Source organism: Amblyomma maculatum, chromosome 3 (assembly GCF_055883805.1).
Source record: "Amblyomma maculatum isolate TAMU_Amacu chromosome 3, ASM5588380v1, whole genome shotgun sequence".
Lineage (NCBI taxonomy): Eukaryota > Metazoa > Arthropoda > Arachnida > Ixodida > Ixodidae > Amblyomma > Amblyomma maculatum.
In genome coordinates, this window is record NC_139346.1 from 127,419,170 (window position 1) to 127,437,381 (window position 18,212).

The 18,212-nt window shown below is 44.6% G+C and overlaps 1 protein-coding gene across 1 annotated transcript in view; it reads left to right on the forward strand.

Annotated features, from left to right (window-relative positions):
• The first annotated feature begins 5,344 nt into the window (after window positions 1–5,344).
• Window positions 5,345–18,212, forward strand: part of LOC146195979 (venom metalloproteinase BumaMPs1-like) — a 102,812-nt gene continuing 89,944 nt past the window's right edge. Inside the window, exons 1-2 of the mRNA XM_084596892.1 lie at window positions 5,345–5,644; window positions 9,690–9,880. Of these exons, the coding sequence (XP_084453018.1) occupies window positions 5,569–5,644; window positions 9,690–9,880 (267 nt within the window). The 5' untranslated portion in view covers window positions 5,345–5,568. The remainder of the gene's footprint in view (window positions 5,645–9,689; window positions 9,881–18,212) is intronic.

Below are 18,212 nucleotides of genomic sequence, written 5' to 3' on the forward strand. Positions count from 1 at the left end.
ACTGCTTTTAAATAGCCGAATAGAACATTCGAATCTGAGCTCGAACGCTGTTTCTGGAACCTGAGCCCTTCCTCGGACGCAACTGCGAAAGTCCCCGTCTATGCGACATTTCGTGGATGTGCTGGGTAGAAATGTCACGCACCGTACGCTCCTACAAGTCGGGACCCAAGCCCAGGACGCAACCGTCCTATGAGCTACGCGCACCGGTCACCCGTGTGTCCTCCACGTAAGCCGTCGTGGCGTTTGAAGGATAGATGTCTGGCGGACGCCTGACCACCAACCGTTGTGCTATCATTGCAGGGAAGCTGGACACATCTGTTGCCGCTATTCCTGCAGGGAACTCGGTCTCTGCGGATTTTGTTGTCATGCCCGTCGTCCGTTGCCTGGACAGCGGCCAGGCGAAATTGAAGAATACACTTCGCATGCTGACACAGGCCCAAGCCCCTTCCGATCACCGTCGCCACGCAGGTGCAGCTCTCCTGGAAGCCAGGAGTACCACCAAAGTACCCGTAGGGGAAACTAGATCCAGCAGCCTCTGGAGGTATGGCTGCTCAAGTACGAATACTCTAAGATCCTCCACAGATGCAAGACAGTTCTTCGCGGTACACCATAGTTCATTGCGCATGGACATGACCGATGCCGAAACGACAACATACCGATCCTTAACGTAACCATATGACGCCGACATTCAGTACACCACTCCTTGAGAGCACAAAAGCCGAGACCAGATGACTCGAAACTGTCGACACCCGACGCCACAAACTGCCGACATACAGATCACCGTTGATGGCACAGACGCCACTGCTCTAATCGACACTGGCGCCGATTATTCAATTCTTAGTAGACAGTTCGCAGAAGCTCTCAGAATGGTCACACCAGCATGGGATTGCCCACCTGGAAGTCACTCGGACGCTATTCATAATTAAAGAATAATGCTACCGTCTCGTTTATCACGCGATGTGGCGCAATAGGTTCGAACTTGCCGTGACTGCCAGCGTCGAAAGATTCAGCCCCTGAAGCCAGCCGGTCTTTTAAAGCCCATTACAATACCTCTGCGACTATTCCAGCTAGTAGGGATAGATTTGCTCGAACTGTTACCTACTTCCACCGGTGGACACAAGTGCATTATAGTAGCAACCGACCACCTGACCCGCTACGCGGAAACCGCTGCTCTTCTTTGTGCTGGCACCTTTGAAGTTGCCAAACTTTCATTCTTGAAATTATCATGAGACATGGCGCACCAAAAGTTCTGATTACAGACAGAAGAGCTATATGCTCTCCAGAGCTCGTCCAGCATATCCTTATTCTTAGTGGCACCAACGATCACCGGACGACTACATACCACCCACAAACAAACGGCCTGAAGGAACGTCTGAACAAGGCCATTGCCGACATGCTGTCGATGCATGTGGACGTCCATCGTAAGATCTGGGACGAAGTATTATCTTACGTAACATTTGCATATAATACCGCCGTTCAAGAAATCACCAACAGGAGTCCGTTGAGGCTAGTCTACAGACTAGAAGGTACGACAGCGCTCGACACGATGCTGCTCATAAGACAAAAGTCCAAATGACGATGTCGCTTCTTTTCTACAGCGTGCCCAAGAGGCCGTCAACTTGCACGGGTGGTAATCCAGAAGCAGGAAGGTCGAGATGCAGAACGCTATAAGCTGCGACGGCGGACTGAATAATCCATTGGTGACCTATACTATGAAGGCGTTTCCTATATAGAACCGGAGCCCCGACGTCCCAAGCGTTCGGAAGGGGTCCACGTGGCTCGCCTGAAGCCTTTTCATGTCAGATAACAGTGACTACTATTCTGTCCCACTTCAATTTAGCACCGGGCCGATGCTTCCCGAATGGGGGTGCTAATGCAGCATCCGCTGACGACGAAGACACGCAGGATTGTGAAAGAAGTGCGCTAGCTCTAGGTATGAGTTTGAGCGCTGTTTCTGGAACCTGAGCCTGCCTCGGACGCAACTGCGAGGGTCCCCGTTTACGCGACGATATTATGAGCTGGGCACAGCAATCTCGCGCCACTTGATGTTGCCAGCTGTGCTAAGCTAATACAATCGGAGTTTATATGAGAGTAGGCACCGCAAAAATCACAGATCTTCCACATCCCTTGATACTTGAGGCATTTTGAGCTAATTTGGCTATAGCGTTTATTTTGATGTAGCAATGTGTGGTAAATGTAAAACATCCTAGCGCTGCAAGAATGTTTAGAATTAAATAACGAATAAACACTAATGCTTAAGACATCCTTGTTGCTGCCTGTTACAGCTACCAGCATAATATCGCTTTTTTTATAATCATTCCGGCCCCATTCTGCACGTAGAGTTTATGTACAGATTTGCAATCGAGTTTACCATAGTATTCGATATTCCCTAATTACATCACCATAAGTGCTCTCATTACACTCACTACGGGGAAAAGCTCTGTGTCATCTCCACATAATTAGTCCGCTCCTGTGCCTACTGTACCCGCGTAATCCCGAAAAACTTTCTTATCGCATCTCCTAAATGTTTTGCATCCCCTTGCTACGCTTGCCTCCGGTTGGAATCCAATAGTTAACTCTTATCATCGCCCTGCTAACATAGATAATAATCACATGCTCCGCCAAACAGTTTGTTTTTATTCGACTAATCTGCACCATTCCTTTCTGTTAACGTTATTTAATCCTTTTCGATTCTATATTCAGCTGCATTTTCTTCATTTTATTGAACCTTCTTCTCTAGTCTCCAAGTTTCTGTAATTTATACAATAGCGTAAGATGCCGCTATTATATACTTTCTTCTTGAAAAATATTCTTGACCGCCATATTTCTGGCAATGCTTGCGAGATGCGAATCACGTAAATCACATTCACTTCGTTACTTCACTTTCCTCATGCGAATCTGCGGTTACTACCCCTTTTTAGCAGACATATTTCCCTAACACTTCCCTGCCTGGCTACCTGTCATAAACTAATTTTTTTCTGACATACCCGTACGTTACTTTTGTCTTCTGTACTTCATTTAAAGCTAAAGTTCTGCTTTAACTGGCTTGATAACGTCTCATTTTTTAAATTTGTATTCTCAGTTACTTACACATAATAGGTGTTGCAGAAACCAAGATTGTCACCATATTCTTCAGGACCTTTATCCTCAACCATTCTTATTCTAGCATTCAACATACCTCCGTTAAACAAGTTTGGAATAGTGTTAGGTCTTTAACGTTATAGCGTTACCTGACACATTAAGGAAAAAATAAACATGGTGTTTACATAGTTGGTGTTGTAGACATTGTGGGCGAAAACTCAAAACCACACCTCTAACACTTGCCGTTTTGACAGGCGAGACCGCCACGTGTCCTTCGGTGGTTGTAGTGCGTGACGTCTAAAGGCCACATGTATTGCCGAGTAGGATGCTTGGAGTTTATTGTTCAGCTTCCAATAAAGGAGAAAAAGACCAGGAATACAGCAGTAGTTGAAGGCGTAGCCTAACCTGTGCTCCTGCGCTATTGAGCAATCACAGCATACACACTGCAAATAATGCAAACAATAACAAGCATATGCAATATAATACATCATACTCACATGTCAGGTACTGAACTCGAACAGGAAGGAAAACATGTGTACCCTTAAAAAGCAAGACAATCTCTAAACCGTCTATCAGCCTAAACGTCTAACACTTCCTACTTCAGCCTTGAATAATATCCGGAATTATTTGTGTATGTGTATTGGCTGAAATCAATAATATTTCATGTTATTTAAAAGAAGGCGGACTTGTTGTTTACGTGTGACATGCCATAGATAGTTAGTATACGCGGTGTTCTCAGAATTTGTGTGTCTAAAAGACATGGAGTTGATGTCTTACGGCCTTCATTTTCATGTAGCTTATTATTTTTGCTCAATTCTCTAAGTTTGCATCTGCATATCTGATATATTTAAAGAGTTCATGTTTTAGACTACAGGACCATTTCGTCAGTCTTGAGGTGTACTTGTGTAGCTTTAAATATTCTCGAAATTCTTTTCAGCTGTATGGTTAACCGAGCGTGTAATTCTTCTTACTCGTAATGCCCCCTGCAGGGCTGCAATACGATAGTCGGGAAGGAAATAATGTGATACGACCTTCTCTTCAACCAGAGGTGTATCGGTGTGTCTTTCATAATAAATCGCTTTCAAAGCACCCAACTCAGGCTTGCGTGAGCTGCCAAACCTAGTAATTTCTTTTTTTTTTTTTTGCAAGTGTGGGATTGGATTTCAACCCTAATTGGCCCGCGCTTGTCAAGTAAGACACACCACAATTAAATAAAGCGGGCAAATGTTTACGCTTCGTTAAAATGGGGAATTAAATCTTACGGCTCGTACGCATTTCAAATAATGTAGTAGGTTACGACTTTATGGTAATATGTGCGTTTGACGTTGTAGCTGCGCAAATTATTTTATGAGAGAAATACACAAATATTGAAGTACGAGTACGGAAACATCTGCAAAGGAAGCCGCAGGTGGGAGCCATTAATGTTGTATCGTCGTGCTATTGAAGGTGAAATTTAAGTATCGCATTACTCTTTTGCCAGACTGAAAACGAAAACATCTAAAGTGTAGTAAAACAAAACCCACGTTTCTCAGTCAGCTTCATAATGAGCTAAACAATAGAGAAGATAGAATAGCTTCAAAAATGATTCTGACGTGGCTTACTACAAATTCTGCGTAAGACTCTAAAGAGACTGTAATGATATCGGTATTGATTGTTGGCTGTACGTGCACAGGAATATTACACAGAAAGTACTGGAGCACAGTAGTGGTTTTAAAAAAGGCTGAAAATAAATGTCTTCTAAGTGTTATATACGAGGATTAGGTTATATTTTAAAACCTTGCAATTTTCAAAGGTACCGGCCACATCTGAAACACCGAGTTTTCTTTCAGAAGGTGACAAGGAAAGTCAACTCGGTCTTCAAATACCGAATGACAAAGCTTTGTCATTTCTTTCATTTATTTTTTTGTATTCTGTGAAGCCCTTTGTTGGAGATATAGAAGAGTGTGTTGTGCGAGCCAGTTTCACTTTGTATTTTATTGTTTTTCAAAAATATACTGATCATATTCTTATTTTTTTCATAACAGCTCGTACTAATCAGTGTTACCTACGCAGCATTAGAATATAATAGCCTCGTACCAAAGAATAATTAATTTGACGTCTGGTTAGTAAAGAAGCTGTAATCTGAAAAGAAAAGTCATATTCGGACATCTATGCACTCAAAGTTTCCTACAGTTTTGAACTGACATTTATTTGAGCGATGAATTCTTACTGGCGACAGCACTACTACTGCGATCACAAGGTGTGTTTCAGGAAGCATAAAAGGACAAATAATTCAGCTCTAAGAATCACTGCTTCAAAAGGCAGCTGAGCGCTGCCGATTAAGAAAGCACGACATTTGAGGATGTCATGAACAATTTCTATGGCGATATCTGACCACGCAAACCAGTGTGTGATTGAAATATAAACACACCGCTGGTGCCAAAGTATTAGTGCAGTAGCCTTTTCGCCAAATTATCCAAAGCAGCAGCTATTCCTATGTAAAGAAATATGCTCATTAACCAAGGCGTCCAAAGGCGAAGATGGCAGCATTTCCTCCTGTTGTATATTACAGGCGTCGTTCCTTGTGAGTGCAATTTTGTATTCTTAGTTTGAATGTTCATTCAGATTATTTTGTCTTCAGTCGCTATCTTTCTACATCCATTTGGCTAGCTTTCGGCCATTTTAGAATTTAGACCCATATGGGAAGCATTATATGTCACGTCCTCCTCTCGACTGGCAGGGGCTTACGGCGGTTGCGTTTGGAGCGGACACGTGCTTCAAGTTGCGATTTTGGGGTATGGCAAGCTAGGCAGTGTCGGGACTGCTGGTGTACCTGATACTTATCATAGTCCGCTGCGTTGGCAGGCAGGGGCTGGGGCTGAAGCATCGGATGCATAATTTGGCTGTTCAATGGGAAGGCAGGTTATATCTTGCCAGCGGCTGAGCTCGTCGCACGCGATCTGGTGAATAGTAGCGGCAAGGTCACTGGTGGACATTTAAGTCAATGGCTGCCACCGTATGCACAGTAGCAAAGCGAGCAAACTTCGGAGGAATTCTCCGCAACCAAGGTTTTGGAACGTGCGGAAAGGCTCGATCACGTTCAATACCGATGCCAGGTTTTCTTTACTGATCAAGTAGGGGTAGATTTATTTTATTTATTCGAGCGTACTGCAGGCCAATATTTTGGCCGGTGCAGGAGGGGCAATACAAGGCATTCAATGCTTCAGAGATAAAAAAAAAAAGATAGATAAAATAAATAGGCAGTTCAGGCGATTGCGGTCACTAACCAACAACAAAATACAGCACCTGTTTGCTCATGCAAATGCTCCGCTAGAGCTTCACTAAAAATGGGGGAACGAAAAATGGCTTCAGGAAGACAGTTCCAATCGGCAGATGTCCTCAGCGAAGCCTTTTAGCAAGTAGCCGACGTTATCTTCGTCGGATATGCGAGGTGAAGCGATTCTGCAAAGCTTTAGGACAGCCTTGATGTACTGGGTCAAGGTCTCTCCATGAGCCTGTTCTCGGTGAGCCAGTGTCTGTTCTGCAGTCTTCTTCTTTGAAGAGGTGTCACCGAAGCATTTACTGAGCTCTTCTACAGAATGTGTGGAAAACGAGAAAGAGCGTTTGTGATATTTAACATGCGTGTCTGTGAGCAGGGAGGCCACGTTAACAGTTTGGGCAGTCGCGTACCACTTGTGATATCGGCTTACGCGTTGATAGTTTGTCAACCATTCGTCGACAACCTCATCTGCAGCGCCCGCGAAGGATTGGGGCTTGCAGTAATGCAGCCAGAAGGTGATCCGTCTCCGTCCAGGGTATTCTCATGAATGGAAGGTGGCAAACCAGCATGCCTCGACTGCGGCAAGATCCAAGTGGTGGAGCAGTTGCTTACGAGATCAGTCGTACCCAGCAAGCCTCCACCATGAAGATACATGGGCGTTTCTAGAGGCAATAGCTTAGCGGCGGTCTTATAGCGACTTGGCAAGGAAATATCTCTGAGGGCGTTCATTGAAATTTTATGGGTTTTTTCGAAAAGAATGAATTGAGAAGTTTACGCGTGTACACAAAGCGACAATAACCACACATAAACAAGCTCATTTATTTCGTTGTATTCTTCTACGTTGGTGTTCGGTCCTTGTAATGAGAGTTCTAAAACACAAAATTCGTGAAAAATATATTTAAGGATTTTATTTTTTATTTATGCGTCGAAAAATAGTGCCGTTGACTAAGGCCTTAACAATACTTCACTGGTTCTATTCAAAGCATAGAGTTTCTTACTCTTACCTAGAGAGAAAGCTGTGCTGCAATCTGTGGGAGTTTGCATGGAGTTTCCTGACGACCGGTTCAGCCACCATGGGCGCTCAAAGCATCATGAGCCGGAGAGCTATCGAGTGCAGAACTACAACTTTTTGCCAAAACTAATGCAAAGATAATCGTTGTTGTACAGTAAACAATGCTCCAACATCCAATTTTGTGACTATAAATTACAAAAACAGAACGAAACAGTGTCACTGTGAAATTTATCCAATTAAGCGATATAATTCTCCTTTTGGCTTAGTTTTGAGCCGCACAAATACCAAAATTTCACTTAACAGGCACACTTGGAAGGAAAGAAATGTTCTGGAAAATTTAAAAAAGTTTCTAGTGTCATTTCGGGAAACAAAGACCGTTTATTGGCGACGTCTGCTTTTGCGCCTTCGCTACTATGGCTTTTGCGGTGTATGTACGCAACTCGAGATGATGATGAAAAAGAAATATCATAGTAATGCCACACCAAACACCCGAGAAAAATCAACTGTCCCGCACGCTTATTACCAAACCATATCCCGTAGGAGCACGCGAGCAGACGACGCTCTGGCGCGTGATTCCTCTGAGCACGCCACCTGGCGACAAATTGTAGATATATTGTCTAAACGAATAAAAATGCTTTTAAAGGGCACTGTTCCCGTCGTTTTGGTGGCGCAATGAATTAACATCTCCCACCTCTGCACTGATGCCACTCAGACATGTGTTCAAATCCTGTGTGGTAATTTTTCTGATTTTTTTTTTCAGTTTCCTTCACCGTAACTATTTCCTGCCTTCAGTGAGTGTATGTTACCTTTAGGGTGCGTTCACTGACACATTTCAGTAACAATCGGTATTTCAGTAACAAATGTTACACTAAGCAATTACCTTCACCGTAATTATTTCCTGCCTTCAGTGAGTGCATGTTACATTTAGGTTGCGTTCAGACACATCTTTCAGCAACAATCGCCATTTACAGTGAGTATATGTTACCTTTAGGTTGCGTTCAGAGAGACCTTTCAGCAACAATCACCGTTCAGCTCGCTGACAGCGTAGTCTGCTCCAGTGCGCCTACGGGATACGGTTTGGCAATACGCGTCCCGCACCAAGTAACACATCGGCTCATGATCCTTAGCGCGCCCATGGTGGCTGAAGTGCAGCGCCATCAGCTTTCCCCCTAGTTAAGAGTGGAAGAAACTCTATGATTCAAAGTAATGCTAAACACTATATCGTTTAGATATCCGCAAAACATATATATTTATACCGTGTCTGCATCGGTGCGTTGAATCCACTAGCCATATCTGAATATTTGGACTAGAAGTGAGGGGTTTACTTCTGTGTAAATCAGCACCATTTTGCTATGCCCCATACATAACCAGGCAAATAAAGTGCTACTGATCACATACAGAAAGAGCGCAGTGCGCAGTAACATCTTGTTTAGCATAATTGACAGACTACCCCAACAACACAACCTCACTATCAGCTGAGTCATAATGTGACGTGTTATTCGGTATACGACTCATTGGGTAGAGAAGCTTGAGTACAAGGACACCAGCTTAGAAGAATAAAAATGTGACATCACTCATCTGTGGGTCTGTGTATCTTCAGAAATGGTGCACTTCTTTCATCTGCTCGCCTCTACGGGTCTAATTCAGAAAAGTAACCATTGCTAAAATGTCCACCTGTTCATACATATTCCAGTACTGGTTTTAATACTTCATTGTGCGTTAACCAGCTAGAAGTGAAGCATCATCTTGTTTATCTGAAAAAACTGAACTTTGCACTGGAGGTCGCTATTGGTGTGAAGATGCACAACCCTTATAGGCGTAGCGACGCATCAAGCCTGAAGCCTAACCGACTGAATACTTGCAGAAAACAACGCTTTCTCATATTCACTAAAAGGAACAATTATGGCTGGGAATCTAGCACTACTACAAAAATAATTGCTTTTATTAGCAGCAATGCGGTTTTAAACTATGTCTGCATGAGAAATACTATTGCACTCTACTACTATGAATAAAATAAGAAGTGTTTTTCAGAGGCGTTTTGTACTATAATGTTCCCCTGGTTGTACACAGAAACCCATTGTCTAAAATGCATAAGTGCGTCTTCTGACTCAAGTGGTGCCCCTTATGGTGTAATAAAAACACTCTTTAACAAGAAGCCTGTGGACCTGAAAGCACTGTATTTGTTATTTTTTAACCCATCAGAAGTTTTTTATGACTTTATCTAGGAACAGTTAAAAAACTTACTTGTATTGGGAGCATACCTGGTGTAAAATTTCGCGCTCATGAAAGCTTTAGAGGATATGAAATGAGTCTAATCTTGGTTGGTATTTCTTCCAGCTCTTATTGTCTCGACGGAAATAGCTGAGACCACAATTGTTTACCCTCAAGTCTATGAGGACCGTAAAGAAGCCCCAGAAAAAATTCTTGCAATTAACGACGGATATCCCATTAGTTTGAGGAAAGCCTCTGTGCTCGCCCAAGCGCTTCTCCTCCAAGACATAAGAGATGTCGGCATCAGTGAGACTTACGTGAGCACTTTCGTTTATACTATACTACTTTCAAAGAGCGCTGCTTCCCTACTGAAAATATTGTGCGAGGCTCTGCGTGATTATCTGTGCGTGGTTATCGACCCGCACAGCGCGAGTTTGTGCGTGCGAGGATGTGCGATTCGAGAATGTGCGATTCGAGGATGTGCGAGCGAGAATGTGCGAGCGAGAATGTGCGAGTGAGAATGTGCGAGCGAGGATGTGCGATGTGTGCACGGTGGGAGAACGTGCAACGTGTTCACGGCGCGAAGGCGTGCACACTGTGAAGATTTTTGTACCCGTGTGTGTGTGGCAAAATTTGTGCATAGCTATCAACATTCAGAGTGCATGGATGTGGGCACTCACTTAAGGCCCCAATATAGTCCGACGTAACGCGCGCGCGCACGTCGCCCTCCGCGACGTTACGTCGGCGAAAAACCGAGGTCTATAGTCCAACGTCACGGCGTGATGGACGTAGCGAGCGCGAGCCGACGCGGCCCAACGTCGCTGACGCGCAAACAGAATCTCGCCTATTTCTCGCCGACCGCCTCAGCCGCGTCGGCCATCCATCCCAGCATTCCTCACGCGCAGTGAAGATGGCGGCTTGCATGTAGACAGAGACTGCGCTATAACCACGCGCGCATTTCAGACACTGTTGCGGAAAAGCTGCTAGAAGGAATTCGAGGCCAGCCCTGCGTTAATGATACCAAGCGGATTGACTATACACAGACGTTCAAAGGAAAGAAAAATGCCTGGGATGCAAACTGTCAGTAGTGCGGCTGGGCACAGCTGTGAGTTCTTCGCTGCGGTGTGTGTACCATGCTCCTTCTAATGCATTGCTCTAGAAGGTGTAACGATGGTGTTGTTTCACTTATCTGCAGTACATTCATTGGAAGAATACCAAAAACTGCGGAAGCGGCTTCGCATAGAGTTGTGACCGGTACACGCCGGAATCGAAGGCCGTACTCGATTTGGCCTCACGGAACGTCAGCGGCTCAACAACCAGGGAATTCGCGAAATTTATGGAATTCTACAGGAGCTGCAGCCAGCCGAGAATGTGATCCTCATTACTGTGTAATCGCTAACTCCTCTGTAATCGTACATACACTTAAATTTTGATTAGTTTTCAGTAAAACACGCACGTACACAATCATCGTTCCGTCTGTAGCCGTCGTCGACGCGGGCTCAGGCCGTTGCTGGGCTGGACGTCTCCACGGCTGCCTGTAAATGCTTTGTGCCATTTGAACATTCGCAGTAAACACATCGCGTCATTGCCTTCATCACAATAGTAATTAGTGCCTTGATAGGCTGCAGCCAGGTCCCTGTAGGTGCCCTATCGTCTGCTCGAAAATGCACCCCAAAAATGTACCAGCCCTCGAGGGCGTCTTGTGCGCATGCGCGCCGTGGCATCGGGCACGCCAGCCGCGCCATCCTGTAGAAGCGGCAGTTTTTTGATGCGCCCGTCATGGCCGACGTGCCGTGGCTGACGTCGCAGACTTAGCCAGTTGCGTCGAAAACGTCGGACTATATTAGGGCCTTTAGTGCAAGGAATGAGTACACTCTGAAGGTGCAAGACATTAGTCTGATCTCAAACGATGAGACATTCGGCATGGAAATGCTACCATGCTATGGTGATACTCTGCATGGTTGCAAGGCTCCTACATCACACCTCATGTTTGTGTTGTGCATAATACTAATATGCCAGCTTTAGGCCTTGTGCAAGGCCTCAATCAGTTTCTGCTACAGTTATGACACAAAATGTTTTGCAGAAATGATGCTCTCCATGAGATGAGTCTCAAGTGCAAAGAATGCAAGCTTCCAAAAGATACATGTGGTCACCTGGATTGGCTTTATTGGCTGATACAGTGTGGTCACAAAACATCTGCTTTCGGTCCACCAGGTTCGAGCTTGGATGCAGGTTTCCTTCTTCAGCTGCTCTTGGCCTGTTGGATTCGAGCTTGGATACAGGTTTTTGCTGTGCGACATCTGCAAAATGCAAAAAAAAAAGCAGGACTATATTCCAAAATCCTAAAATTCAGCTGTCTTTACAAAACATTCTGAGAAAGGGGTAATTAGGTGCTCTATTTTTAATTGATAACAATTCAAAAAGTTTCGATTCTGAACTACAGAAATATGACGAACTGACACAAGAATACAGGCGTTCAGCATCAGTCCATCACAAAATCTAATACCTTAGTCGAACAGATATTTCAAGGGTCTGAACCATATCCTATCAATCAAAGACATCTGAGCACTGCTTCATGGAAAGCTACAATAACTAGAGTGAACAGAGCAGTCCAGAACTGGAGACTGGACTTTGAGAAATAGAAGTGTGCATTCTAGATATGGCTTAGCACACAGAGCTAGGAATAAAACCAAACCTGAAATGAAAGATTATGCAATTCTACATATATGGTCATAGAAGAAAAACAAAATTGCACACAGAACAGTACGGAAAGTATATCATCATTGCAACTTGTACAAAAACAGTTGATAACACATCTTCAAAAGTGCACGAGTATTACTTGAGCCCAGCAGCGAATTATCAATGGCAATAGCGGGGTACAAGAGCTTAGTGAGATGATGGAATCTTTCAATGGTGATCGAGAATGCCATGTAGAAGTGGCACAGCTCTCCCCAAGTTTACTAAAAGCTTGGTTAGGATTCATGACGGCCCCTCAGCCTTCCTTCCAATAAGGTCGAGAAATACCCTAACCACCCGAGGCAGTGGAAACAGTGCATAGGGATCAGGTTAACTATTATTCACAAACATGCCTTGACTAAGACCTTTACTCCAAGCGGTCCTCGAGGCCCTTTTTTTTTTTTTTTTGAAATGAAGCTCCACTTGAATTGCTCCTCGAGTGCATGAGAAAACAGAGCATCTATAAGTGGCAATGACACTACTATGGGGACACCTAGACTTCCACTTGCAAACATGGGGTATCGCAGCTTTCACACACTGTGCAGACTTCGTTCTACTGCATACCAAGCCTTTCATGAAAGTGGATACAATAAGGATTCACAGACCCACTCTCTGAAGCATTGGCTCCGAGAACCTCAATCTGACGCGAAAATACTGAAGCATCGTTTCAAGTACGACCAAGAAAAGCCTCCTAAGTTTCTGCGGCTGACGTTGAGCATGGATAACTATCGTCAGTTGCAGATTTCAATGCTGTAGTTGATCATCGCATTATGCTACTGTGGTGTAAACACATTTCAAGTCATCACCAGATACCTTAGCAACATTTCAGAGCACGCCGAGTGCCAAGTTGCAGAAAGCATTTGATGGCTAACAGCAAATGAAACATGTGCAGTGGTTTCTGTGAACCACTGTGGACAGTGGTGCAATCCTGGGGAATGTCATATTGTAAATAGGAAGACAGCGAGGTACCGGAGGTGCAGTTGTGCCATGGAACACCTGTGCTGCACACATCAATGGCTTTCTGAATGCCTCAAATATACTTGTATGTCTAGGTGCAGTGCTGAAGGGGGGGGGGGTCAATTCTGTCTTTTTAGCTGTGGACAGATATTTGCAGTTGGTGGAAGGCATGGCTTTTCAAGTGCGCTTAAAATTAAAGCTCCTAGCTTGCTTGGAAACATAAGCGGCATTTGCTTCTGGAAAGACAAATTTGTTGGCTTGGGTGCATGCGCTATAACATGCTTCTTTGAACCTCACGTGCTCAACGCTCGCCGCTGAGCACTCAGAGGGCAAATATGCAACTAGGTCACTAGAGTTCACAGCAGTTCGAGCAGTTCTCAATGCCTAAATCCTGTTCTACATCAGCCATATGTCACTGGCAGTGAATGTTGATAGATGTGAATTGTTTTCAGCGATTTTTCACAGCTGACTTGTTCATGCAGTCTGCAAAACATATTTTACTAGGCTGTGACTTTTTTTTTAACGTCCAAAAGCGACTCAGGCTATGAGAAATGCTGTAGTGGAGGACTGCAGAAATTTCAACCACCTGGAGTTCTTTAACGTGCACTGATGTCGCACCGCACATGGGCGCCTTGCTTTTAGTCTCCATCGAAAAGCGGCCGCCACAGCCTACTAGCCTGTGACTCTTGAGGCAGCTTGTCGATGCTGTTCACAAGGACTTGGCATTAGAAAATGAGCATGTTACATGTAGTGGCATGCACTTTCCGGGCCAAATTTTGGCCTTATGGCCCATTCGGTTGGGGGGACGAGAGCAGAGGTGCCGAGCAGTACAGAGAAGTACAGGAGCACGCCGAGCGAGGGTGTAATTTTCCTCCCACGGGAACGCTCTCTGCGTGTCGAGAGCAGTACGCCACGACCATTGTGACCGCACTTCCCTCCCCAGCATTCTCCGCCTACCCGCAGTAGCAGCAGTTGCAACCCGAGAAGCAAACACTCCATGTAGAACTGCTTTGCATGCCTTTGTTCTCACAGCGCGGCGATCTGCCTCCTTTGGCCCTTTCGATGCCAGCAGTGACTCTCAAACCTGAGCAATGCTTTGCAGCCACCATTTAGAGCGTCACCGACTTGAGAAAAGAAAAAAGATGGTGCGGATACACCGCTTTATGTCATGTGACTTCCTCTACACTCGCTTTAGATGAGGGAGCAGCCGGGAGTGCATTCAGGTGCTCTCAGCAAAGGAAAAGACCTCCTCCTCTACCATTGGAAGCCAGTGATTCTACTCCTGCTCTACCACTGGAGGGCACCCACTTGTCTGAGAGCACTTTCGAAGTGCTCTCGAGGGCGCCTGCTCTCCCGCTCGAATTCGCCATTAGTCTTGCCCCGTATGCCACTTGTGCTGTCTGGAGTGGAGAAATATTTCTGAAGGGTAAGTCGGAAGAAATGCTGAAAAGCATTCAAGAATTTGAACTGAACCTTAAGTAGAGAAAAGACTGTTTTCTGCACTTTATGGAGCTGAGGTAGCGTCGAGTGGAGACAAGTTTTTGAATTTGGCCACAAGGGTAAAATTTGAATTAACTATTCCACACGCAAAACACTCATGTCCTAATGTCAAGTCCTCTGAACATTCAGAAGCAAACTCGATATTCACAGGCTGCATGAAAAGGCAGCTGTGAAAAACAGCTGAAAACGCTTAATGTTAGGCAAAATGTCGCTGCTGCGGTGATATTGTTCATGTAGAGCATGACATATGCATTGAGAAATGCTGTGAAATTTAGTGACCAAATTTGTTTATTAAGATTTGATTTGAAGTTGCTGCTACACTTGATCTTTAAGCTTGCAGGGCTCAGGGGAGAGGGAAGAAAATATGCGTGCTTCTTCGCTACATATACACCCAAACCAACAAATTCAACTCGCTGATTTCAGTTTCCAAACAAAGCTTGGAGCCACAATGGTCACTGCACTTGAAAAGCCATGCCTTCTGCCTACCGTGAATATGTCTCCACAGAACAAGTGAACCAACCGCTTTGACAGCACCGTGTGTCCATAGAGTACATAGTACCCTGATGTGACAAGCAAGACATTGATGCCTGTAGCACAGATGTTGACATTGTTCACAAGGCTCAATCGCGCTACTAGTGGCCCCAGCTTCCTTTACACGTACTTCTTCATCATCATCATCAGCCTGATTATATCCACTGCAGGGCGAAGGCCTCTCCCATATTTCTCCACTTAACCCGGTTCTGTGCTAGCTGCGTCCACTTGACCCCTGCGAACTTCTTAATCTCATCCGCCCACCTAACTTTCTGCCGCCCCCTGCTACGCTTTCCTTCCCTTGGAATCCAGTTTGTTACCCTCAGCGACCATCAGTTATCCTCTCTTCGCACTACATGTCCTGCCCATGTCCATTTCTTCTTCCTAATTTCTACTAGAATGTCGGTAACTTGAGTTATTTCTCTTACCCACTCTGCACGCTTTCTATCTCTTAATGTTACCCCTACCATTTTTCGTTCCATAGCCCTCTGGGTTGTCCTCAACTTAAGTAGAACTCTCTTGGTTAGCCTCCACATTTCAGCCCCATAGGTGAGTACAGGCAAGATGCAACTGTTGTATACTTTCCTCTTGAGCGATACCGGTAAGCTGCTAGTCATAATCTGAGAGTGCTTGTCAAATGCGCTCCATCCCTATCTTATTCTTCTTATTATTTCCTTTTCGTGGTCCGGATCTGCGGTTACTACCTGTCCTAAGTAGACATATTCGCCTGCTACTTCCAGTATTTCGCTACCTAATGTAAACTGCTGTTCCTTCCCGAGGCTGTTGAACATTACCTTAGTCTTCTGCATACTGATTTTCAACACGTACTTGCTAAGACCAAAAATGGGAAGAGTGCAAAAATGGGGGGGGGGGGGGGAGGAGGCAGCATATGTGTACAAAAGGGGGAGGCGGCTGCTACTTTCAGGCAGTGTCTGATGCGTCCTAATCTAAACATCCTAAGCACAAAAACATGCAGCAGCAAGCATGCAATGCATGTCTAAAGGTGTGCGTCCGTCGAGATATCTGCAGCCCGCAACCAAATGTTCTCACTACGTCTCTATAGCCAGCGCAAAACTGATCTGCATGCCCACCACCAGTTTTCTCTCAGTACCATCGGAGCGCTGTTTAAATTTTTTAATGCAAAACCATAACTAGCCCATTTACACGTAATTTCATCCGTGACCGTCGTTGGCTGCGTTGGTTCCGAAAAAAAAAGAGCAATCACGCCATTGCTGAGCATAGAGCAGCTTAGTAACATAAGGCATGCGGCTGAGCTCAATAAGAAGGATCAGATAACATGACATTTGGGCAAAGCCTTTAACCTCAAGTACACTGAGTGGCTGCCCTTAGCTGAGATCGAAAGCAAAGCCAGCACAGCATCTATATCTACTGTGACTGCATTAGCTGTGCATCACTGCCTACAAGAAGCGCAGTACACCAACTGTTTTCGCAGCCAGCGACACCTACTCTTGCTCGGCTAAAGTCTGTTTTGATGATGATGATGATGGATTTTAATGGCGCAAGGGCGACTCAGGCCAAAGAGCGCCAAACTCAAGGTTAATGGTGCACTCAAGTTTATATGATGGAATAGTTGTGATTTTTCATGAAGGGATAAAAAACTGGTGTATAGGGCCTAAAAATGTATTCGCTCTGTAATATCGCTAAAAACAATGGTGTATAGGGCCTAAAATTCATTTGTGATATATAATGGATGCGCAATGTATAAGTAGATGTATTAAAAGATCTCATCCGTCCTCTCAAGGAGGAGCGGGCTGAGACCCACGTCGATAAAAAATTTCATGTAAAAAGCCTACTTGTGATAAAAATTTAAGCACCTGTTTTAAAGGAAACATTGGGTTGTCGCCAATAAAAATGGATGGGTGTGCAGGTATTTGATGAGTGAACAAGGAGGGAAAATGACGTCTTCTTTCTGGTTCCAGTTGTGCACATATGATTAAAACATGTATGACAGTGAGTCTATCACCACATCTCGAGCAGTGTGGTGCAGGAGAGTTGGTTAAAAGATATGTATGGGTTATGTATGTGTGGCCAATTCTCAGCCTGCACAGGGCTACTTCTTTAAATCTGTGTTGTTTTTCTGTGGTGTACCTGCCTATTTTTGCCTTTATTGTGTGTAGTTTATTTTCTGATGCTGCGTCCCATTCCTCTTGCCATTGTTGTCGAATCATGTTTTTTATGTGTGGTTTGAGGTCATGATAAGTTATCTTATCAATGTCTTTGTCATTTCTAAGGGCAGCTGAAGCAGCTAGCCTATCAGCTGCCTCATTACCAGGTATACAGCGGTGGCCTGGCACCCAACACAGTGTAATTTTAATTTCTTGTTCATGGGCAAACATAAGGGTGTTATAAAGAGAGTTCAGTACTGGGTTCTTATTTTGCCATTTCCAAAAGGATAGGGACTTTAAAACACTGAGGGAGTCTGTGTAGATGATCGACGTCTGTATTTTATTTTCTATAATGTGTCTCACAGCTAAAAGGATACCATTGCATTCAGCGGTAAATATACTAGTATTTCTGTTCAGGGTTTTTGACTGTGAAAACTGTGGTCCATGTGCTGCACAGGAGACTTGAGCAGACTTCGAAGCATCAGTGTAATATTCATCACAAGTGTACTTCTCCTGAAGTGACATGAAGTGCTGCTGTATGGCAATAGGGGATGCATGTTTGCCCACTTCAAGAAACGACAGGTCGCAATTAACACCGTGCATTTCCCAAGGAGCAATTAGGTCTTTTATGGAAGTTGTATGAAGACTGGTAACCGTAACATTCAGGTATTCAATGTGCGTGGCAACTCTGATTGGATATGGTGGTGTTAGAGATGGTTTTTTTGAGAAAAGTGCTGTGCCAGTTTTGTCAAGCAGGAGCCGACGACATGGATGGTCCAGTTGGCATAGTACCTTCATA